The sequence below is a fragment of the Python bivittatus genome, unplaced genomic scaffold, assembly GCF_059951505.1.
Source record: "Python bivittatus isolate LINGU-HERP-01145 unplaced genomic scaffold, Pbiv_v1 ctg000220_np1212, whole genome shotgun sequence".
Lineage (NCBI taxonomy): Eukaryota > Metazoa > Chordata > Lepidosauria > Squamata > Pythonidae > Python > Python bivittatus.
Genome location: NW_028277048.1, coordinates 30,623,528 through 30,647,755, shown reverse-complemented (window position 1 = coordinate 30,647,755; position 24,228 = coordinate 30,623,528). Strand labels below are relative to the sequence as shown.

General features: G+C 36.9%; 1 protein-coding gene across 1 annotated transcript in view; it reads left to right on the top strand.

Moving 5' to 3' along the window:
• Positions 1 to 23,795, top strand: part of GDF11 (growth differentiation factor 11) — a 37,770-nt gene extending 13,975 nt beyond the window's left edge. Inside the window, exons 2-3 of the mRNA XM_088138243.1 lie at positions 17,354 to 17,727; positions 19,735 to 23,795. Coding sequence (XP_087994369.1) covers positions 17,354 to 17,727; positions 19,735 to 20,115 — 755 coding nt within the window. The 3' untranslated portion in view covers positions 20,116 to 23,795. The remainder of the gene's footprint in view (positions 1 to 17,353; positions 17,728 to 19,734) is intronic.
• Positions 23,796 to 24,228: the final 433 nt, after the last annotated feature.

The window sequence follows — 24,228 nt, the reverse complement described above, 5'->3', positions numbered from 1 at the left end:
TTTCTTGGCTGTCCGTGGTATTCTCAGGAGTCTTCTCTAACATCAAAAGTGTCAATACTCTTCCTATCCTGCTTCTTCAAAGTCCAACTTTCACTTCCATAGAATGTTAGAGGGAATACCAGGACTTGCATGATCCTGATCTTTGTAGGTATAGACACATCAAAGCATTTGAATATCTTTTCCAAGGCCTTCATGGCTGCTCTACCAAGTGCTAGTGTGTGGCGTATTTCTTGACTGCTTGTTCCTTTACTGTTGATGGTTGATCTTAAAAGGAGAAGCTATCCATCACTTCAATATCTTCATTGCCAATTCTAAAACTGGTTGTTCCACCTGTTGCCATTAGTTTGGTCTTCTTTATATTTAATTTTAGTGCAATTTTTTTTCACTCTGCTCCTTAACTTTTATTACTAGAACTTGCAGATCCTTTGCATTTTTGGCTATCGGGTAGTGTAATCCGCATAGTGCAAGTTATTCATGTTTCTTCCTCCAGTTTTACACTCATCTTCTTCCAATTCATCTTCCCTTAATATATGAATCATGAAATATATGCAATCTTAAATTTTGCAGGTCCAAAATTTGGGAATCAAATTCACTCCTGAATTGACTATGCCTACCTTCCTTGAGCCTCCCTAAAATTTATGGAGAAGTGAATTAGAACCCTCCATGTCTTTATTTTGCTAGTCAGACTATCCACATGATGAAGACCTGGAAACAAAAAGCTAGTACTACATTCTGAAAATACCTTTCAGCAGGAAATACATTTTCCAGGGTTTGAAAATGGTTATCTATATGCCAGTATTTCCAATATGATGCATTCCAGATATACAGAACTACAACTTCTGTTACCCACTGACAGCATAGTCATAGACTTCTGTATGCCATAATTTTCTCCCTCCCTCTTTTAACAGCAAATGGGGAGATAGCCAGGGGCATGGCACAGAACCATGGACAGCGCCTGGGCAAGCTGGGGAGGGGGGATAAATTCAATACCATTGAGAATAGATGATCTGCAGTAAGAGAGAGCTAGTTAATGTTAAATACAGATGTTATTATGTGGTACCCACAAACAGCTTCTCCTTTCTTGGAGACTTCAGTGTAATAAATAAGGAACCTCATCATAAGATACTTAGGGAGCTTAGATGTAACAAATTAACAGGCTCTTATTTTCAAGGCTTCAATGCATCTTCCAACTTTTAGTCTCAAAGCCTTCCATCTTGGCCTCAGCAATGCCTGTAACTATGTGGTGCATTTCAAATAGCTAGGCCTAAAACATTGGATGTGGTCGGCGGGGGGAGAAGGAGGAGAGGTTTTCTGTCACTTTAAGATCTGGCAGAAACTGAGGTAGGGGGAGAAATTCACAGGGGAACACAGCATTAATTTGGGACTTGTGCACAGCAAATTGCCTTGGGCATTCGTTAGCAGAGGCCTTTGCTCCTAGTTGGCTGTACAGGGAGAGGCGGCTGGTTGGTGTCATGACCTTGGTGTGTTAGCAGGCCTTGCGGTTCATGGCACATGCAGCTGGGGGTGATTAAGCTGAGCGGGGTGCACCAGGCAGGGGCAAGGGGGCCCTCCTAACTGAATGTAACCCAGATGTCTGTGAATAGAGGAGGAACGTAAGGAGTTTGTCCACTGGGTGATATTGGGAGGGAGGAAAGAAGTGCCTCCTTCTCACACTCAGCCTATCTGTTTAACAACAGGATTCAGTCCCAATCACTTTTCTGTTTGTCTGTCTGTCTTGATAGAAATAATTCTCCATTCTTCCTGCCATTTGTTCTATGCCAAGAGAATGTGAAGATCCTCCTGTCTCCTGCATCTAGTCCTGAAGATTTCCTTATCTGATTTTCACAGCTTGATTTATACATGAGGCATCTATCTTGGAATCTCAGTGAAGCCCTTTATCTACGTAGGGAGGATAACTATCATGACTGGGCTTCAGATGAGAGGATTCCTCGTTCATTTTGTTCACTGAGAATGCAAGGATAGGCAGCATATTACACTATTGTTAGGAGTTTTTAACGTATGCATTATTTTGCTTTATTTGTTTTGCTTCTCTAGTTAAGATTGCCTGGCTTTATAATAATAGGTGGTCTATATTTATAATTGCAATATGTAAATATACAGCAGAAGAAATTAGAATGTGGCATGGATTAGGCAAGAGATCAGATTAAATCAGAACAATCCAGACCACCTAAAAAGAAGGGACTGTTGCTAAATAGATCACAGACCAAGAGGTGACAGTAATAAACTTCTGTTAATATTCTTAAGATAAGGTTATGCCAAGAAGCCTCTTATACAGTGACATTTCAATATCATATTAAAGGAGACATTCAAAAGAAGAAAAAGATTAAAACTGTATATATGATGATGTATATAAGCATGTTCCAAGGATATGCACTATAACAAGTACTTAATGTTGTCTTTTTGTTTCCAAACCCAGAAATAATATCCTGTTGCTTTAAAATCTGCCTTAAAACATTGAGAACAGGCATTTTTAGAGACGAAATAGGACAGCAAGGAAAGTGATGATTATTTAATATATACTTTATATTCGATTGGTTTTTCAGTTAGTGTTGTCTTTGATTTATCTGAATCAGCACTTATGATTAATTAAATAATTTTTTAAAATTACAAAAATGAGATACTGTAATATTATATGATTCATTTAGGGCAAACAGTGAGGTGATGAAGTGTGAGTTAGTGGACAGACATATAGATAAGTTTCTTCAATGATATGGTACACAAATTCTGTGCTAGAGCTTAATTTTAGGGATTCTCATCTAATTATAGGGATTCTTTAAGAGTTAAAGAAACCTTTGCTGATACAGGTAGTCCTCAGTTAACAACTGCCCTGTTTAGCGACCATTCAAACTTACAACAGCACTGAACAAGTATTTTTACAACCAGTCCTTAAATTTACGACAATCATAGTGTTCCTGTGGTCACTTGATCACAATTCAGGCACTTCGGAACCAGCACACATTTATGACAGTCACAGTGTTCTGTGGTCATGTGATCACCATTTGTGAGTTTCACAGCTGGCTTCTGACAAGCAAAGTAGTGAAGAAGCTGGCAGTAAGTTGCAAGTTGCAGTCACATGATATCATGCTTAACGTTCCAGTGATTCGCTTAATGACCACAAAGGAATTGACATTGTAAATTTGATGCAGTCACATGATGTTTCACTTAATGACCGCATCACTTAGTGATGGAGTTGCCAGTCCCAATTGCAGTCATTAAGTAAGGACTATCTGTATTGCATTGCCTTCCAGGGCAAGGATAATATGCAACTAATGTTTGCATTACAAAATAAATTTTTACCTTTCACCCTTTCTATGGAAACAGACATATAAAACTGTAGGATTTTGTAACTATGGAAAGTCTAATGATAATGTGAAGCTTGATCAATATTAATTTCAAGAAGTCCTTAGAAGATGCTTTACTGAAGAACAACAAAAAGACTGTGACCATTCACGTTATCTTATTTCTTAATTGTTGGGAATAACTTGGAAGAACAATCTCTGGGATTGAGTGCTTAGTCTCTTTTAAGGGTATAAATCCTAATTTTGTAAATAATGCATTTTATTTATATCCCAACTTCGAAATATATTAAGATGGCTGAAAATATAAATATACAGATTAAAAAAAAACAAGGAATCATTACCAAAATATTAAACCATAATGTTAAAATATTAAAATCCCAACCTTTGTCTGACTAAATGTGTCTTAGCTCCCCACTGAAAGGTAAAAAGGCCAGTGCAGCAGAGTATGTCAACTAGGTAGACCTCTGTGAGTGAGAGCTCCTGCACTTGTTGTCTGGGTACATTTATGATGGAAATGTTCTTCAGGACCTAAGCTATTTTGTCTTTATAGATTAAATTGTTCCTGAAGGAACATAGGCAGCCTATGGTTGATCTTTCAGTAATGGCATCAAGGGATTCTGGTACCATGCAATGGTTAGCAAGCAACCCATCTGTCACGGTTTGCAGCTATATGTATATATTAATTGTACAATGATGCTGTTTTAACTGTTGGTTGGGAGCCGCCCAGAGTTCAGTATAAGATGGATGACTATATAAATGTTTTAAATAAATAAATAAATAGTCTAACCGTAATGTATGCACCATGTCATAGGTAACTGTTGTCAGATCTGTCTGACTCAGGAATGGCTGTAGCTGCCATATTAGATTTAAATGGATACGTGTGCTTCTTGCTACAGCCATCACCAGAGAATCTAGAGACAGACAACAGGTCTGCTTTTTAAAGGGATATTAGATCTGTGCCTGTCTTACTTATCAACAGCATCTCTCTTTCTTTTTGGGGCCTTAGAGTGAATCTCGACTCCTAGTAACTATCTGGACAGGTCCGTGCAGTTTTCTTGGCAACATTTTTAGAAGTGGTTTGCCATCACTTTCTTCCTGGGGCTAAGAGAGAATGACTGGTCCAAATCACCCAGCTGGGTTTGTGTCTAAGAGAGGACTAGAACTCACAGTCTCCTGGTTTCTAGCCTGGTGCTTTTATCCACTACACAAAACTGGCTCTCACCTCTATCGTATCTGGATTTAGCTTCATTTGGTTCACTTTGATCCAGCTCATTGCTAAGCCAAGAAAACATTAGTTAGACCTTGAAGCTAAGTGGCAGGAGCAATAGAGCATAGTACCAGCATACCAGAGATACCTTGTTTCAAAAGTCTGGATGACCTTTCCCAGAGGTTTTGTATAATATGGAAGCATAAAGAACAAGCTGGAACCCTGTGATTTATTGTAACAAGTTAGATGTTGAACAGAGATTTCCCTTCACCATATTTTGGATATGGTTTGACAGGAAAGACTGGTACCACTACAGAGAAATGCCTCCAAGGCCGCAGGAAGAAAATTTAGCCAATAGCATCAAACACTGTCAAGAATAATAGGGCTGCGGTTTGAATCAGTCCTGAAAGCCAAACTGAAAGGCAGAGAAACACTCATTATTCTCTCTCTCTCTCTCTCTCTTTATTATACAATTTATCTAGCTGCCCATCTCACCAGCAAGCAACTCTAGGCAGCATACAACAAAGCTAAAAACAATCAATAAATACATTAAAAGATATAAAAACCAACTAAAACAAAAAAATAACAGACGAAGGGAATGTTAAAAATGATGGAGCCACCTCACTAGCTCACCTGTCCCCTGGTGTCCCCAGGCCTGCTGGCATTATTGACTGATTGATTGATTGATTTATACAATTTATAAATTGCCATCCAATCTACGTTGACCTGATTCATCTGAATTTTTTTCCTACCTGTGCTCAAGTTGTAGTGCATCCTGCTTCATCACTGTTAGTTTTCCACTGATGTGGCTTTGTGAGGGAAGAAGAGAACTCTTAGTAGCGGTCAGCTGGGACTGCCTCTGTATTCTATAGATCAGCCAGGGTTTCAGTAGCCTTAATAGTGCATTGCCAACGGACAGTATAGGGAAATTTCAAAGCACATTTCAGAAATAATTTTAATTGCTCCACCACCTGAAGGATGTACAAAAAGTTCCATGCATGAAACAGCCAGCACTGGGCTGTCTGTTTCTAGACTGAAAAATGCTTAGTTTTTTCTTGATTGAAGTAATACAAAGCACTTGTAAATAAATAAATAAGTATATTTGGCACGGAAACAGACCCAAAATGTGTGCATTCCAGGCAGAGGTGTTTCAGGATGGAGAGGGCAGAGAATGTGCAGGGGCAGAGCCACATGACTAAGAGTACATAGAAAAAGAAAGGGACTAGAGGGATTAGAAAATGGCAGTGTGCAAGTCATGTGGAGGAAGAAGGGAAAGGTGCAGCAGTCTCATCCTGATCACCTTTGTAAGATCCCTCCAGATTTTCTCTCATCCAGAATGCACCAAAATTTCTGGGTTTCAGAGTGGTTGAACTTCTGAGGCACAATATATTTGTTGTGGGTTGAAACCAGTTTTCCCACACTCTTACATCACACCTGTGGAGGCTTGTTCTGTCCAACAATTTAAAACTGATTCCAGAGCTATTCATGATGATGGAAGAATGCAGAGCATCTTTACCTTCAGGTCAGTAGCTCCAAATAAACAGAGTATTAGACCAAATGTGTATCCTGCTGTATATACTATTTAGTACATGAAATCTTAGGGTTAATCAGTGTTTTAATCCGCCAAAAGGAAATACCTAGGTAATGCCTGATATTGCTCAGCTAGCTCAAGGTGAATGTCAAGCGACAGCCACACAGTGGCAGCAATATGCATTCATAAATGGCTGATGTAAAGTAGAGCTCGGGTTCTAGGGTTGCCTAGGGTTCTGGCAAGACTGTGGCTATTCTATCTCTCTGTCCTCCAAATTTACCCTTCTGTGTGCAGAGTTGAAGAAAATGAGCTCTCCTTTCTCTCAGCCAGGTCTTTTTTTTTTAAATATAATTTTTATTAAGAATTTTAAAAAGGAGATAAAAACTAACAAGAACTAATATAAAGTAAAGAAAACAAAGAAAACAAAGAAAAAGCCAAAAGTGCAAAAAGAAAGAATGAAAAGAAATAGAAAGAAGTAGCTTCTGATTTTCTTTACAGCAATTATAAGTACAAATACAATGATCTCTTACTCTACGGTTACAAAAAAACTCTTTATTTTTTCTATTATCTATTTTTTCTAATCATTAAAAACATAAATCATAAGTTCATTTGTTTCTGTTTCACACAAAAAATCTATAAGGGGTTTCCAGTCAGCAATAAACACAGACTTTGTCTTTGATCAAAGAAGTCAATTTAACCATCTCAGCAAGTTCCATCATCTTCACCAACCATTCCTCCATTGTGGGTAGTGCCAAATCTTTCCACTTTTGTGCATGTAATAATCTCGCTGCAGTTATCATACATAAAAACAAAGTTCCAGTACTTTTTTCCAGCTGTTTATCCATCAATCCCAAAAGAAAAGCCTTTGCTTTCAATTGTATGTAATCTTTAAGATCCTCTGAATTAATGCACAGTTATCCAAAACTTTCTAGCTTTTTTACATGGTCAATCAAACATGATAAAAATGTCCATGTTATTGACATTTCCAACATAAATTTGAGGTACCTTTATACATTCTAGACAATTTTTCTGGTGATGTATACCAACATCATTTTATAAAAATTCTCTTTAAGGTTATAACATAATGTAGATTTCAATCCTTTCAGCCACATATTTTCCATTGTTCCATTTGTATATTGTAACCAAAATTTTTAGCCCATTTTATCATACATTCTTTCACTTTTCTTCTGTTTCAAATTTCAGTAAAAGTTATACATTTTGGCAATTACATGTTCATCATCTGTACACAGTTCTATTTCTAATTCAGTCTTACAGTGTTCAAAATCATAAATCCTTTGGTCTCCTTTAAACCTTTCTAATAATTGTACATAAAACCATTGACAAGTATATCTCTGATACCAGAACTTCTCTTGATTTTATTTTACATTCCCCTTGAAAAGAACCTATCTCATAATAAGTTAACTATTTATGTTTGCTTATAATTTCTCGTCTATAAAATGTACTTGTGCTGAGATCCACAAAGGTGTTTTCAGGCACAAATATCCATGCCGCCCAAATCTCAAACTGTGTTCTTCTAACTCCAAAAGCCTTCTATTTCTCAGCAATACCCACTCTTTCATCCAAACTAAACAAGTAGCAAAATATAATTTCAAATCAGGTAAACCCAGTCCTCCTCTTTCCTTTGCATCTTGTAACAACTTATATTTAGCTCATAGTTTTTCTCCTGCCATACAAATTTAGATATATCCTTCTGCCATTGTTTAAATGGTACATCAGTTGTCAAAACAGATTGTCTGAAACAAGAATAGCATTCTCGGTAAAACATTCATCTTAATCACAGAAATTCTCCCCAACAATGACAGTTGTATTTTCTCCCATCTTAACATATCTTTTTTAACTTAATTCCATGTCTTAACATAATTGTTTTGAAATAACATACAATTCATATTTGTCAAAGTGATGCCCAAGCATTTTACCTTCTTCTCAATCTTAAAACCTGTTTTATTAATCAATTTCGTTTGATCTTGTATTTCATATTTTTGTTAACATCTTTGTCTTCTGTTTATTAAAACCAGCTAATGCACCAAATTCTTTTAATTTACCCATTAATGTTTCAATTCCCTTTAAAGGATCTTCCAGAACCAACACCAAGTCATCTGCAAAAGCTCTTAACTTATAAGTCTCTTTTTAAATCTTTGCTCCCACAATCCTCTCATCCTATTTTATGTCTCTATTCAGTATTTCAAGAACCAAAATAAACAGGAGAGGGGACAAGGGGCAGCCTTGTCTTGTTCCTTTTTGTATCTCACATGGTTTTGTTAGATCTCCATTAACAATTATTTGTGCTTTATGTGAAGTATAAATCGATTTTACCCATTTTATAAATTCTCTCCAAAATTCACGTCTTCCAAAACTTTAAACAAGAAAGTCCAGTTCAAATTGTCAAAAGCCTTCTCTGCATCTAAAAAAAATCAATGCAGCTTGTTTTTCATTATGTTGTTCCAAATACTCCAAAATGTCCAACATAGTTCTAACCTTGTCCTTTAATTGTCTTTAGGTAAAGACCCACACTGACCCTTGTGAATAAATTCTTGCAAAATTATTTTCAGTTTTTCAGCTAGAATAGTTGTGAACAACTTATAGTCATTATTCAATAGTGATATCAGTCTGTAGTTTCTTGTAGAGTCAAGTCTTGTCCCTCTTTAGGTATTAATGCTATATCGGCCTCTTTCCAAGTCTCTGGCATCTTTCCTCCCTGTAAGATTGTGTGTTTTGTAGAGGTTGTAAAAGTTTATCCTCAAAACAAGCCTGATAATCCATCTGGTCCAGGAACTTTTCCTGGTTTAATCTTTTTTATAGCTTCCAAAACTTCCCTGATTGTTATAGGTTCATTCATAATTTGTCTTTATTCCTCTGTAATCCTTGGTAAATTTTGTTTTCTAAGATATTCATCTATTTTCTCCAAAGAAATGTCATGACCTTTATACAGATTGGAATAATACTGATGAAATGCTTTTTGCGTAGCTACATTATCCATTAATACAGTATCTCCCTCTTGAAGTTTCAATATTGTTTTCTTTTCTCTTTCTTTCCGCAATGTATATGCCAGGCATTTTCCTGGTGTATTTGCAAATTCAAAGTTTTTTTGCTCTACATAGTTCATTTTTATTTCCATTTCTCTTATTGTTAACATAGATAGCTATTGCTGAAATTTCTTTAACTCTTCTTCTTTTCTTTTTATCTCATCCAAAATATTTTGTATTTTCTCTTGTCTCTTCTTCTTAAGGTCAGTATTATGTTGTATCAAATGACCTCTAATAAAAGCTTTACTTGTATCCCAAACCATTTTTAAATCAGTGCCTTTATTTAAATTAATTTTAAAAACTTTTAATTTCTTTTTATAATCCTCCAGTATTGCTTCTTTCTGTAATGTTTCATTTAATCTCCATCTAAAAGAACTAGATTTTCTTTTATAAACCAAACTCATAGGATCATAATCTGAAAATGTCTTTGGTAATATCCTGTCAGGTTTAGCCCAAGAAACTCCATAGGATGGTTCTGGAATTGCTCAATTACTTTATTAGCTTACACCTGGTAGACAGAATCTGGCCAGACTAACTCTAACTCCCAAAGTCTGCAACTAAACACTACAAATTCCTTAGGGTGGTGCCAGTCTCATCCTCTTTGCTTTCACACACTCAGGCTGTGGGCTGAGGAGATGCTTAAAATTCTTCTCCCCATGACCTTGAATCTCTTCATCCAAGTCCTCCATCACATATCCCTACTTTAGAAACCTTAGTAGCCAAGTCCTTTGAAATCCAAATCATATCCATTCTTGAGAAGGATCTATGTCTTTCTGAAAAATAGGTATACTCTCTTGAAGTGCCATTTTTCTTTCTCCATATATCAACCAACCCTAAATTATCAATCAAATTAAAAAAAAAACTTTTGGTAATTTACCTTGAGTAATTTTAATATTTTTCTCAGACATTCTATATAGTTGTGGGGAGATCACTCCATTCCAATCCCCCATCAAACACCAATTTTCATAAGAGAAACCTATTAGCCTCTCCATATATCATTTGTAGAACATCACTTTATCTTCATTTGGGGCATAAATTCCCAACACCATAGTCTTAGCCCTGTACAAATTAATTTCCACCCCAACAAATCTACCATGCTCATAAGTCAATATAAGTTCTGGTTTTAGTTGGGGGTTAATATATAAAACAATTCCATTTCTTTTTCTCTTTTCTTTTGTACTTGCTGAAATAAATTCTTCACCCAAAGTTTTATAAATCAAATATTTTATATCCTTTTTTCTGATATGAGTCTCTTGTACACAAATAACATCTTATTTTAACTTTTTCAAATAATGATTTTTTTTTCTCTTTCGAGGATCATTTGCTCCATTTATATTCCATGTTAAACATTTGTAATCCATGATCAAGCCAAACATTTAGAAAAGTAAGTACCCGTGGCACCTAATTCAGTATCATCCCTTTCAGATTCCTGTTGCATCTGTTGTGATTTTTGTGTAGTCTCTTCTGACACCTCCATTTGAATTGCCTTCAATTCTTCTTTGAATCTCTCTAGAAACTCTCTTGCTTCTGAACAGAATTCAATTAAAATCTCTGCTGTTTAAAAGTAAAAATCACACCTCCCAGTTTGTCCCATGGAAATGGGATCTTTTTCTGCTTTAATCTTTTGGTTTAAAAAAACCCTCTTTTCTCTTGTGTAAAATTCTAGTAGGAATTTCTTTTAGAACAATTATATCTATATTATCAATTTTCAGTCTTGTATTAAAATGCTGCTGCAAAATTTGATCCCTTGTCTTCTTCTTAACAAAATGTGCCAAAACATCTCTTGGAACTTTTCTTACTCTGGAAAATCTAGAATTTATTCTATAAACTTTATCAATTTCTGCCTCGGTATCCTCCTCTTCCCAATCCAAAAAATTTGCTAAGGCTTTAATAATCTTTTCTCTAATATCTTCATCTGAAGTCTCAGGGATTACTCTAAATCTCAAACAAAATTCCTTCTCTCTCAATTCTAATAGAGCCAAGTTATCTAATTCTCTTTCTAGTTCTCTGTCTATAACTTCTGTCTTGCTCTCTAAAATTTCCACTTTGTCATTAATCTGTTTTACTTCTCCAGACATTTGTTTTACAGAGCTTTTCATCTTCCTAACTTCTTCTTTCACCTCTGCTTTCATCTTTACAATTTTTTCATCCATTCTTTTTTCAAAGGCTATCAGCTTAGTATCAAGTGATTCTAACTTACCATACAATTGCTTATATATTTTCTGAAGCAAATCTGGTGTTGTTCCTTTCTCTGTAGGTTGCTTTAATGATCCCCTCCTCCCTTCCATACTTGCCACTTTTCTAGTAGTTGCCATTCTGATATTATAATCCAAAACATGAAAATGACTCAAGCGAGCAAGGGGAAAGGAAAAAACAGACTTTCTCTTTTCTCTCTCTCTCTTTTATTTTTCTGTGCCTTTAACACTTGTGTCTAATGGCACTCTGTAGTTTCAATCCACACCACAGTCTATATCTCCATTAGCAATAAAGCATCGCAGTCTGGTTCATGTTATCTTTATCTCTTGTTATGTAAAATCCACCAATTACTTGCACTCTTTAATGGTAAACAGAAAGCATTCCCACAATGGTCTGGTCCATTTGTCTAGTTTAATTCCAGTTCATGCAAAAGCACTTTCACCAGAAGTAAAAGTAGCAAAAATAATTGTCCCTTTTATCCATTTTAAACTTTCTTAAATAATCTCTTTATTAAGCTTTTGCCAAAAGTTCTTGAGTTTTTAAATTCTTAAAGCCTTTTTATTTTGTAATCCAGAAAAAAAGTTGCACTTACCAAGATGAATCTTATCTTTATCTGCAATTTATCTTGCCACAAAGAAAATCCCTCTTTATCTGTAGATTAGTTAAATCCAAATGTGATGAAGAAATGAGAATGGCTGAACTTATTGTCTATATAGGCTACATTACGGTCATGAATTTAGGTGGCATCCTGTGACTCCCAGCCGCTCAACTCACGAGCTGATTGCAAAAACTTCCATTCCTGCAGTTTACTCATGAGGAGTATGTGGGGGCTATCTCATGATCTCTCCTTCATCCGGAGAAATTTCACCAACCAGCACCTGTCCTCTGGCCAGTGTTCTCGGCCACAATGTCTTCTCAGCTCCTTCTGAGATGTCTAGTCTGCCATAATCCCCACCAGAAGCTCTCTCAGCCAGGTCTTTGTGAGACACTCTAGATTAGCTCTTTCATCCAGGTTTAAACCCTGAATAATGTATGTTTTAGTTGCAACGAATGTGACTTTAAAATCAGGATATTTAGAATACAGGATTTGCCTACACTGCTCCACTGACCTTTGGGACAATCAGTGTTTCTTTCATTGAAAAAAACAAGTTGCAGGGTCTAATCATATCTCTTCCTATTGGTGGATGCAAAGGTTTTCTCTAGCTACTACAATTTTTGAAGACTTACATGGATGTTTTCTATTTCTGTCTGAGCCTCCTTCATTTTTTAGGAGAATAGGATTAGAAAGTGAGAACTCCTTGATTTCTAAAGAATTCCATTGTGTCTCATCTTCATTATAACAAGGTTCTTGATACTAATTATGGAAAAGTGTCTAAACTTTTGAGTCCTGAATGCCCAGTTTGTAGCTGGTTAGTTACTGAACAAAATGCAGGTTCAATCTGAAATTCATGCCCAAACTTGGATGAAATCAATTGTTCACTCTAAGCCTCTATAAATATTTCTTATAGGTTATTTTATGTTGGGAAAACAAATGTTATTCCTAATCTCAATACTGCTACATCTGTTTTTGACTTTGCTTCAATTTGTTAGTCATTACGATCTTCCTTGGCTCTTGCAGCACTCTGATATTGCTCCCAATTAGATCATTTGCTCAATAGAGATGAGAGGCTGGGAAAATGTCACCCTTCCCATTGGATTTATGACAGCCATTGGTTCCTTTAGCTAGCTGCAATACAGAAGCTAAAATGTGGGAAAATTCTGCTCCCAAATTCAAGTTTGAATCTTGACTAGAAGAGTCCTGAGATTAAACGAAGGGAGAAAGTCTCTAATTCAGTTTAAGCCCTAACATTAAAGCTATGTGCTAAGTGGTGGTCTGATTTTGGAAGGAACAAGAGATAAAAATATCTCTATGTTTGGGGGAGGGGGAAGGAGGAGGAAAATATCTGTTTAGATTTAGGAACAGCCATGTGCTGAGTTATTTGAGGAGTTATTTTGTGCTGTTGGTACAGAAACATCTGGCTCTACATCATACTGTATACTGCACAATGATGGCCAAGTATTTTACTTAGTGATGGCAGCATGCTGAATTTAAAAAAGGGTTAACATCCCAAGCAGAATAATAGGGCTAATTTCAGCCTTTTAAGATTCTTTTGGAAGACCTGCCTCCTACTGGTTAAGCAATGGCCTATTTCAACTGAAAGAAATGCATGTATTAAATTAATTGGGTTCTGAATATGCATGATTTTATATACTAGAAGAACCAATGCCCTTTGTCACAATATTTTTTAGTCTGTTACAGTTTCTTTTATAGGTGTCTAAGGCATCTTTATCCACTGTGCTAGTGTACTGAGCATCACAGTACACTAGCACAGTGCATAGCTGTTAAGCTGACTTTATTCAAGAGGTGACAGAGCATTCAGAGCTCTATATCAGTCTTGCATAAAGTCACTTTGTGAGAAGGGTGGCCATATACATCCAAATAATAATAATAATAATAATAATAATAATTCATAATGTTTTAAAAAAAGATAAAAAGCTCATTGTGATATAATTTCATAAACACTCTGACTACAAAAAAGATCACTATCCTGTACCCTGAGACGTTAGAAAAGAGCTAAAACCATCTAATTTAAACAACAGAATATGATCATCTCATGGACTCTAAGGGTTCATGGTGGGTTCTCTCTGGAGAATGATATAATGGTTGTTAAAATGCATGTATCCTTACAAAAAGAGGAACAGATTTAATTGACTTGACTTTTAAAGAACTCCTTTCGACAAACTCCTCAAAATTCTTTAGAGAGGCTTGGCTGACCCAATTACAGTACTCTATCTTCTAGCTCCATATAGTTCTTCCAGTGTTCTTCTACCAGCACATTTTTGGTGAGCGCTGTACTGAAATCAGATAACAGCTTCACTTACCAGTCCTGCTTTCCTGTCCCCACACATAGCTACAGCATTTCAATATTAATTAACATTGCAAACCTATGCACCTAGGACCTAGGAAGGCCCCACTGAACTCAGGGGACTTGCTTCTAAGCAGAAACATATACTTTACATACCGTTACATTGTCCTTTCTCCATGACATTTAAGATAACTTTTAGGAATATCTCCCTTCATTTTGTCTCCACAACCACATTATTATTACTGTTGTTGTTAGTCACACAGTCAGCCAGATGTTTAGACTGGATTTGGCATTTTTATCCACCTGAGTCCTTCCCAAGGGCCTGGGATAGGCAGATGTTGTTTGATGGTGTTAAAGGTATTATCACAGGATGTAAGCTCTTCCAAGTAAAGCTGCCTTTTGCAATTGACTGATGGTGATTTTGTCAGTGCTGATGGTCTTCAAGTGGTACTCCAGATGTTTTGGGATTGCACCCAAGGCACCTATTATTATTGGTACTATCTTTGCTTTCTTTTGCCACAGTCATTCTATTTCTATTTGCAGATCTTTGTATTTTGTGATTTTCTCCAGTTCTTTCTCTTCTATTCTGCTGTCTCCAGGTATTGCAATGTCCACTATCCAAACCTTTTTGTCTTTCTTATCAATTATTATTATTGTTGTTGTTGTTTTGCTGCTGCTGTTGTTGGTTGCACAGTCAGCCAGATGTTTAGATTGGATTTGGCATTTTTATCCACCTATCAAGTCCTTCCCAAGGACCTGAGATAGGCAGAAGTTGTTGTTCGATGGTGTTAAGGGTATCATCACAGGATGTAAGCTGTTCCAAGTAAAGCTGCCTTTTGCAATTGAATGATGGTGATTTTGTCAATGCCGATGGTGTTCAAGTGCTGCTCCAGATGTTTTGGGAATGCAAAACATCTGGAGCAAGGCACCTATTACTATTGGTACTACCTTTGCTTTCTTTTGCCACAGTTGTTTTACTTCTATTTGAAGGTCTTTGTATTTTGTGATTTTCTCCAGCTCTTTCTCTTCTATTCTGCTGTCTCTGGGTATTGCAATGTCCACTATCCAGACTTGTTTGTCTTTTTTATTGACAATTGTTAAGTCTGGGGGGTTGTGTGGAGGTGCTTGCCTGTTTGGATTCTAAAGTCCCAGAGCACTTTAGCTTCTTCATTTTCTATTACTTTATTTTGTGGTCCCACCAGTTCTAGCTTGCAGGTAAATGGCATTTTTTGCAGCTATTCCAATGCACCATTGTTGCTACTTTGTCATGCTGTTGTTTGTAGTCAGTCTGTGCAATCTTCTTGCAGCAGCTAACTAGGTGGCCCACTGTTTCTCAGCTTCTTTGAAGAGGCGGCATTTGCTATCTGTTGCTGTCTTCTCAATTCTGGCTTTGTATGCATTTGTTTTTAAGGCTTGATCTTGTGCAGCAAAAATTAGCCCCTCTCTTTCTTCAACTTTTCTGCTCTTAGCCATTGCCAGATCTTGTTATCTGCTTTGCCTGCTAGTTATGTGTGTGTGTGTGTACTGGGCATGTAATACTTTGCCTTGCCATATCTCTCTTCTGTTCTTCATTTGGTCTTTCTTACAGGCCAGTTTGGTTTTTTTGGTATTCAGTAAGCCTTCATGGTGTACTAGCTTCAGTGCATCTTCTTCATTGTCCTTCAGTTATTCTTCCAATGTCCTCTTTTCTTCTTCAACTATCTGATGTACTTGCAACATTCCACGGCCATCTATGCTCCTTGGTAGGTAGAGTCTGCCAATATCACTGCCTGGATGAAGGGCATGATGGTGATGGATGATGATTTTATCCCACCATTTTTATATATAGCTCAAGGTGGTGAACATACCTAATACCCCTGCCTCCTATTTTCCCCAAAACAAACACCCTGTGAGGTGGGTTGGGCTGAGAGAGAGGGACTGGCCCAAAGTCACCCAGCTGGCTTTCATGTCTAAGGGAGGACTGGAACTCACAGTCTCCTGGTTTCTAGGCCAGCATGTTCAGCACAACACCAAACTGGCTCTCTATGAGATTGGTTTGGAGTTAAAGGTAGTAACAGGTTGAAAGTCACCCATTGAATTCCATAGCTGAATGGGGATACAAACCTGGGCTTCCTGGATCATTTTCCCGATATTTTAGCCATTACACTGCACTGGCATTATCTATATCACACATCCAAATTATTTGGTAACCTATAAAATCAGATACTATCTAGACAACTTCACCCAAACACTCAATTCCTATAAATTGGTTTAGTTTTGGACTGATAATATATAAGTGGATTTGGATCTTGATTTCCATTCAGCTGCTAGAACATTCTGTGAATACAGACCTATTAATGGAGTAGTCCTGCTAATAGTAGTGGGGGAGGTGAGTTTCCCTGTTTCCCCTTTCTTATATGGCTTGAATTTTTTATTGTTGAGGGTTTAGAGAAGCCTTGCAATGAAAGGCTGCAGGACGAGAGGGAAAGTAATCTTTACCTTTTCTTTTAAGCAACAAGATCTTCTCCTGAAGAACTTCTGCTGAATTACAAGCCTTTTTTTTTAATGCGGAAGTCAACTCAGGTCTAGGCATTGAATTTAATAGAGAGCATAATCATCTTAATGTCTGTCCAAAGGCAGAACTTTTTTAAAACTCTAGTTGTGATTTTTTATTTTATCTTATACAATGCCATAATGTTGATTTTTCTAATTCTAACCCTTTTGACTCCATCTTCCAGTGGTGGGACACTAATAATATCCCATTTAATGGCTACTAATTCTCCAGTGGCTTCTTTATCTTTGTGTTACATCATTTAGAATATTGATATGGGATATGGAATAAATGATTTGGATAAGGATATGGAATAAATGGTTTCTTAATTACTTTTATTTACTTAAAATAAACATTTATCTTGAGGATTTTAATATTCCTTGTGCTTCAGGCCAATTCATACTGCCAATTAAGAGAAATCTTATTGTTTAACATTCCCTTCATTGCAGGCACAGCATTAACAGTTTCATACCACTATCTATCATGCGATTGCTCCAATTTTTATATGTAATTATAATGCTGTTAATTGCTCCTTAGACAGAAACTTATTAGGACTGTGGGAAACCAGGGCTATGAAGAACTTCTGTTCACTACTTCTCTTTTTGTCTTTCTCTGCCAGCGGACCCAGTGGTACAGATCGAAGGCAATCCACATTGTTGTTTCTTCAACTTCAGCCCCAAGATTATGTTCACCAAGGTAGTAAAGGCACAGCTCTGGGTGTACCTACGGCCTGTTCAACACACATCCACAGTTTATCTACAGATCCTGCGTCTTAAGCCAGTGACAGAGGATGGTAGCCGCCACATCCGCATCCGCTCACTCAAGATTGACCTGAATTCACGCATTGGCCACTGGCAGAGCATTGACTTCAAGCATGTGCTACAGAACTGGTTCAAGCAGCCTCAGAACAACTGGGGTATCGAGATCAATGCTTTTGATCCCAGTGGCAATGACCTGGCTGTGACTTCTCTTGGGCCTGGTGCTGAAGGCCTGGTGGGTAAACGAGAACATTTGCTATCCACTTCTTTCTTGATCCTAGCCCTGATAGAGATGCTAGAGGCCCATGAAATATTCTGATTTCCCACTGAGCTCACAAATCAAATATCTTAAGCCATTATAATGGGCTCCAAGAATAACCTTGTGAGACAGGAGAAAGAGCCGCAGCCTAGACAGCAGTCTGATAAATGAAATCTGAGTCAAAAGAAGGGATGGGGGTGGAGAAAGCGACTCAGAAGGGACCTTCCCTAGTGTTTTGGAAAGTAAAGGCAGGGGAGGGGGTAAGTGCTTACAGACTTGCAAGATACTGTAACCTTACAATAAAGGTAGAATTAGTACTCATGGTTCTGGTTTCTTGTCTGGATTACCTCGAAGGGGTGACAGCTCTGTCAATGATGAGCTCTGTTTTGCCTGGCCTAGTTTTAACATTAGGGTAAGTGGTACTGTTGTGGGAGTTCACTAGGGAGTGCTGTCTTTCAGAATCAATACTAACTCTCAGGTATCACTGTATAATGTAATAATCAAATGCAGTCAAGTGCAGGTTAGGATGTTATTGTGGAAAATGGAAAGTATTTTCCTTTCATCTGTTTCATCTCAATAGTAGCCTTATGGTATTCTCAGTGGTAAGACTAAGACATTGTGGGGAATTCTTGCTACCTCTACGGTCACTTGGGGACTGCAGTGCTACTATTTAGAGAAGGCCTTTACACGTCAGTCATGGTATTGCAAAGTCATTGTGCTTGTTGTAATTAGTGGCTTTTGCTTGATAATAATACGATCAGTACTCTCGTAATATTCTCATTACAATGACATGCATCAACTTAGACATAACATTTGTTGCTTTCAGATATAGGATTAAGATAAGTTTATATCAGTTTAATATTATTTAGGTAGAAAAATGAGGACAACTTAATTTCAGTTTGTGCTAGTTTGAGGTCTAATGAAATATCCTTTTCAGGAATTCAGAATTTAGCAGGATGTATTTTAAAGTGGTACCTTATTAGAATTAGCTCTCTGTTTATTCAGAGAGCTATTACATTATATATTATTCCCTTACTTAATTTAATCCTATATCTCTTCAAATTATTTTTTCAAATAAACATTTAGCAAATTACTAATATGAGTTTCATCTTAGTTTTCTTATATAAAAAACCCTCTCCCTTCTCATTTTGAATTATTTCCTTGGAACTTACCCTTTAACTATAATTACCTAATAACTCTTTTAGCTTAGCTAAGAATTTCTTATGACCCATATATAATTAACAAAAAATACAAAATAAAATATATACAGGTGAAACTCGAAAAATTAGAATATCGTGCAAATGTTCATTTATGTCAGTAAGGCTTGACATATCTCGCTTTGCATGTAATGCGTCTATCTCATATATTGGTTTCACCTTTTGAGTTGCCTTACTGACATAAATGAACATTTGCACGATATTCTAATTTTTCGAGTTTCACCTGTATATAAAAAAAATTCTCTTCCAGAGTTCTATTTGTCCTTTACATACAAACTGATCTTTTAGCCTGAATACACTTTTTTTTTTCTGAAAGCAACTGATGGATCAACATTCCACTTTTTTCACGGAATATTTTTTCATAGTAGACCTGCATTTGCTTAAGAAATATTTCATCATTAGGCTTAATGACGTTAGCTGGAGCACTTCTTTTTAAAGGAGCAAAGCTCAGGATTACTATTAGGAACTGAATAAATAACTAGATGCTGTGATAACTAAGATTTTGATTGGTAGGCTGTCTTGGAAAGATGGTCAAGTGGTACTAATTTGGTAAGTCTGTGGAGGTGAATGTATATTTGTAAGATTAGTTTACTTTACAAAGAGACAGCAAAGGTTGCATAGATGAGGCCGGCAGTAATTGACACCCATCAAAACTCTGTCGTAGGCTGTTTTCTTCAGTTAGAAACTGTTAGCTCATCACTGGACAAAGAGTCATTCTACCTAAATGCATATCTTTGTGATTTCTCTTTTTGTATGTCATTTGCAGCACCCCTTCATGGAGCTGCGTGTGCTGGAGAACAACAAACGGTCCCGACGGAATTTAGGGTTAGACTGTGATGAGCACTCAACTGAATCCCGCTGCTGCCGGTACCCCCTGACTGTTGACTTTGAAGCCTTCGGCTGGGACTGGATTATTGCCCCGAAGCGGTACAAAGCCAACTATTGTTCAGGCCAGTGTGAATATATGTTCATGCAGAAATATCCCCATACCCACTTGGTGCAGCAAGCTAATCCCCGGGGTTCAGCAGGGCCATGCTGTACACCCACCAAGATGTCCCCTATCAACATGCTGTATTTCAATGACAAACAGCAGATCATCTATGGCAAAATCCCTGGCATGGTTGTTGACAGGTGTGGATGCTCTTAAACTCCCAGCCTGTTCTGTTACATCCTTTTCCTGTTCCCCCGGATTCTTGTTTCGATGATGCACCCTGACATTGATGAATCCATTCATTAGCATTTTAAAACACTTTTGAAGAGAAAGTAATTGTGGGAAAAGAACAAAATGAATAGAATTGTATTGAAAATCTCTGAAGTGACAACATGCGCTGTGCAATAATCAAAACAGACATCACATTAATGGAGAGTGGATGAGTTGGCTTGGATCAATACTTTCATCCCTGAGGCAGATCTGAAACAGGCATTCTTCTCTCCTCCTCAAACTCTTTGTTTGACCCAACACTTCTCAAGCTTTACTTTTACTGGCATTCTCTTTCTTCCCAACCCCCCTTCCTCTCTTGATCTGAGAAGCAAAAATGGTTATAAAGTGAAAAGTTCATCAGAAAAAAGAAGCTATTCAACCTGTTTACAAGAGCGAAAGCTTCCTAGATTGTGATAACATGGAATAAAATGTTGTATGAAGTTATAGATAAATGGGGGGAAGGGGGTTAAAATGAATATTTTATATTGAGATGAACGAAATCTGCCAGCATGTGGGATATGTGCCATTTTGGATTGGGGGAGGTGGGTGGGAGGGAAAGTATGATTTAGAAGTTGAGGATTGCTGAACCTGCCTGCCTTTTGAGAGACCGAATCCCTAAAGAGATGGGAGACTCCAAAGAAATGAAAACTGGGAATGCTTCTGTGAGTTGCATGATAGCAAGAAAAACTAATGAAGTGGAGGCATAGTTGGGGAGGCTGGGTGTTGGAGGAATTATCTAAGTGGAGGATAAACTGTTAATTTTAGCTGCCTTGTATTCACATTCAACTCTTTATTTTCAATATCTTCATACAACCTGAGCAATCTTTCTCCAAAAGTCATTATTCTTCAGCTCCTATTTCTTAGAACATTGAGAAACAAATTCAATGAATTTAAATTACATGTGTTCACCCTCAATCCACCTTTGAGGTAGTGCGAAAAGGACCATGGAAAGGGTGTTGTCCATGTAAAGATAAAGAATTATACCTATAGAACAGGAATCTCTCCAGGCAGGATGAAGTTAAGACAGAACATTTCTTTTATTTATTTATTCCTGGCAATAGAATCTTTTTTTCTGTGTCACTTTTGCTTAATATTCCAATGGAAAAAAATCATATATATGCATGTATATATGATAGGATTAGTAGTTTTCCTTTATTATTTGCAGGACTCAACTAGATCCATCCATTTACTCTGGTTATGTACAGTATTTTTTCCACTGGCTAATATTTGACATATCAATCCTTGAATAATAGGATGTGTTGCTCTGTACTGTTCCTTTCCCCCTCCCTAACATTTTAATCCTTTTTAAATTAATTTTAAATGCACTTATATAAGTTTTACTTAATTTCCAGCTTTCTATGAAATCATAGGATGACTTTCCTTCACCCAACCAAACAATATTGTCCAATTCTGCTTCTGCTTGAAGCAACAAAACCTAGGACAACGTAAGAAAATTAAACAGGGAATAGCAGGGAAGCATAACAGGGAATGCTTTCTAAATAGAATTCTACTGAAGTTGATGCCACAGGTTGAATTAATTTAACTTAGTGTTGCTGTTCTGTTTTCAAGAGTCTGTTGAAACTAGACAGAAGATAATTACTCTTCAAGTGATGAAACATTAGCCATATATTGAGAATACAATAATTGTAATCTTCAAGTTTGAATAACTTAGATAGGATTCCAGACACATAAGACAGAACCTTTTTGTCAGAATCTCTACCAAGACAATTGCATGGTACCAAGATAACAACAAATTGCATCTAGATCTTAGCATTTACTGTTTCCTACTATTGGGAAGGCAATTATTACAATTACATGACTCATAATCCTGAGAATCAAAGAAGAGGGGGAGGTAAAGGTTAAAAATTATTAAGACCCTAATTATTATTTACATCAGCTATAATTATGGAGTCAAAGTATTCAGAGGTGGTTTTCCAGACAACTGGGTAATGTTGCAACCTGGAACTCAAATAAGTAATCCATTATTAGAGGTTCTAATCCAGCATGTGAACTAGAAAACAAAATGTTGCTGTTTGACAATGACCTGTGTCCAGCCATTCCCTGTTGATTTACTATTTGTGCAGGAAACAAAAGTTTATCTAGTCTGAAATAGGAAAATACATTTTTTCCACTTATGGCTTTCAATAGTCAAATTATGAATGAACCACTGAAATATTATTTTCAAAGACTGAAGCACTTTGGCAGATGGGATGGCATATATAAGAGATTTTGTATTTTTTAGAAGGATCACTTTCTTTCTTAAGTAGAAGTAAAAAAAATAGGCAAAGGAATGAACAGTAACTTTGCAATGAATAAGCCCCCCCAGCTTCATTATAACATTTGGAAAGTAGACCAATTCCTTTCTATTTGTGAGGTTAAAGTACAGATTATATTAATGCAAGAGTTTGCTGTTGCAGTGTTCATAATATTTGTGCAATGAAACTGGAATGAAGAATTTGTAATTGCTTACTGAAAAGGGAAACAAGAGACACGCAAGCAAGAATTAAATAGGCATTTAGCCTTACTGCACCAAACTGGAACAAACACTGGGATTCAGACTCCTCATACCATTGTGGCGTCTTTACTTCCCTTTTGCTATTTTCATGACAGTATGAAATCAGGATCCCTGTTTCTCCAGAGTTCAACTGTTCCTGCTGCTTTAGGGCTTGTTTCTCCACTTTCCCGCTTGGGCTGTCTAGGGAGCTGCTGTGTGGTATGATGCAACCCTTCAGAAATGCCTGTCATAGGTCTGGAGCCCAAGCGCTGAGGTGATGGGCTGGAGGGGAGTCTAGTGGTTCTGGAGCCAAGTATTGAGTCAAGATTTTCAGCACAGACAATTTTGAGCCAACCAACTTGCTTGCCAATATGACAGCTGTTCTGTTGTATTAAAACAGCAAAAAATATGCCATTTGAATTTTTCTGAAGTCTTTTCCACAGAAGTACTCATCTTGGATAAGATGGGTATTAATAAATGGGAAAGAAGAGTCAAATGAGATTGTCAGGAAGAAAGAATATCTTTCCAGTTCTAGCACTTACTGTATATTAAGTTGTGGATTTCAGCACTCAGCTAGATTTCTATATAGAGAACTTTGGTTTTTTTTTTAGGCTAATTCATAAATCTTTGATTTATCTCTTTAAAATACCAGAGTACTAAACCAGTAAAGGAGGCATGGATGAATTTTTGGTTGAAGATGTATAGGATGAAATTCTGCCAAAAAACCAAACTCCCACCTCTATTCTGTTGCTTGGGAGTTCAATGCTGCTCAAAGTTGAGCAGAATCTTAGCACTTCTTATGGGTTAAATCCTAAATCTCAAAGAAGGGAACAGTCGCTTACACAAGGTTGCGCAGAGAACAAACTCTCCTGGCCCTTTTTGAGTTGTACTGCTTTTCCCCCTCTAGCACTTATAGATTGAAGCGCTTCACTCTTTTTCAAAGCACTCATCAAACATGCCTTCTCAGCTTCTTAAATTTGGCTAAGTTACCCTAACTTATTAACAATGGTGTGAATGAAATGGAGAGTTTAAACATGCAGAGAATAACAGTTCTGCACCTGGTAGCCTATGAGGGCATTTAAAGCTGGAATACTTACGTTTTCAATAGCTTAGAGTCTTCTTGATTTTTAAAAGAATGTTGGAAGGGGTGGGGGTGGGGTGGGGTTATGTCTCTTATCTCAGTATTTGTTACCTGCATTGGTCATTCCTGTAGTCTGCATTCTTGTCATTTACCAGACCCATACAAAGATTTAGAGTCTTCTTGAGAAACAAAATTCAATAGTTTCCTTCATAATGTGCTACCAAATCCCCAAATTTGGACTACCTGCAGTGTGAATGACATATATATGATAGTTTTAACATTGTGGACAAAGGGAAAAGTGTGCATAAACCCTGTAATGTAAGATGTGTCTAAAAAAATTGGATCCCAGCAATCTTCATGATTTGTCTTAGTATTTTTCTGAATATGGATTCTGAGTATTTGCTACATAGTGATGTAGAATATCACTGATTTATTTTCCAATTCTTGTCCTTTTATTAAAATATTTCATCTTTGTGAATGAACA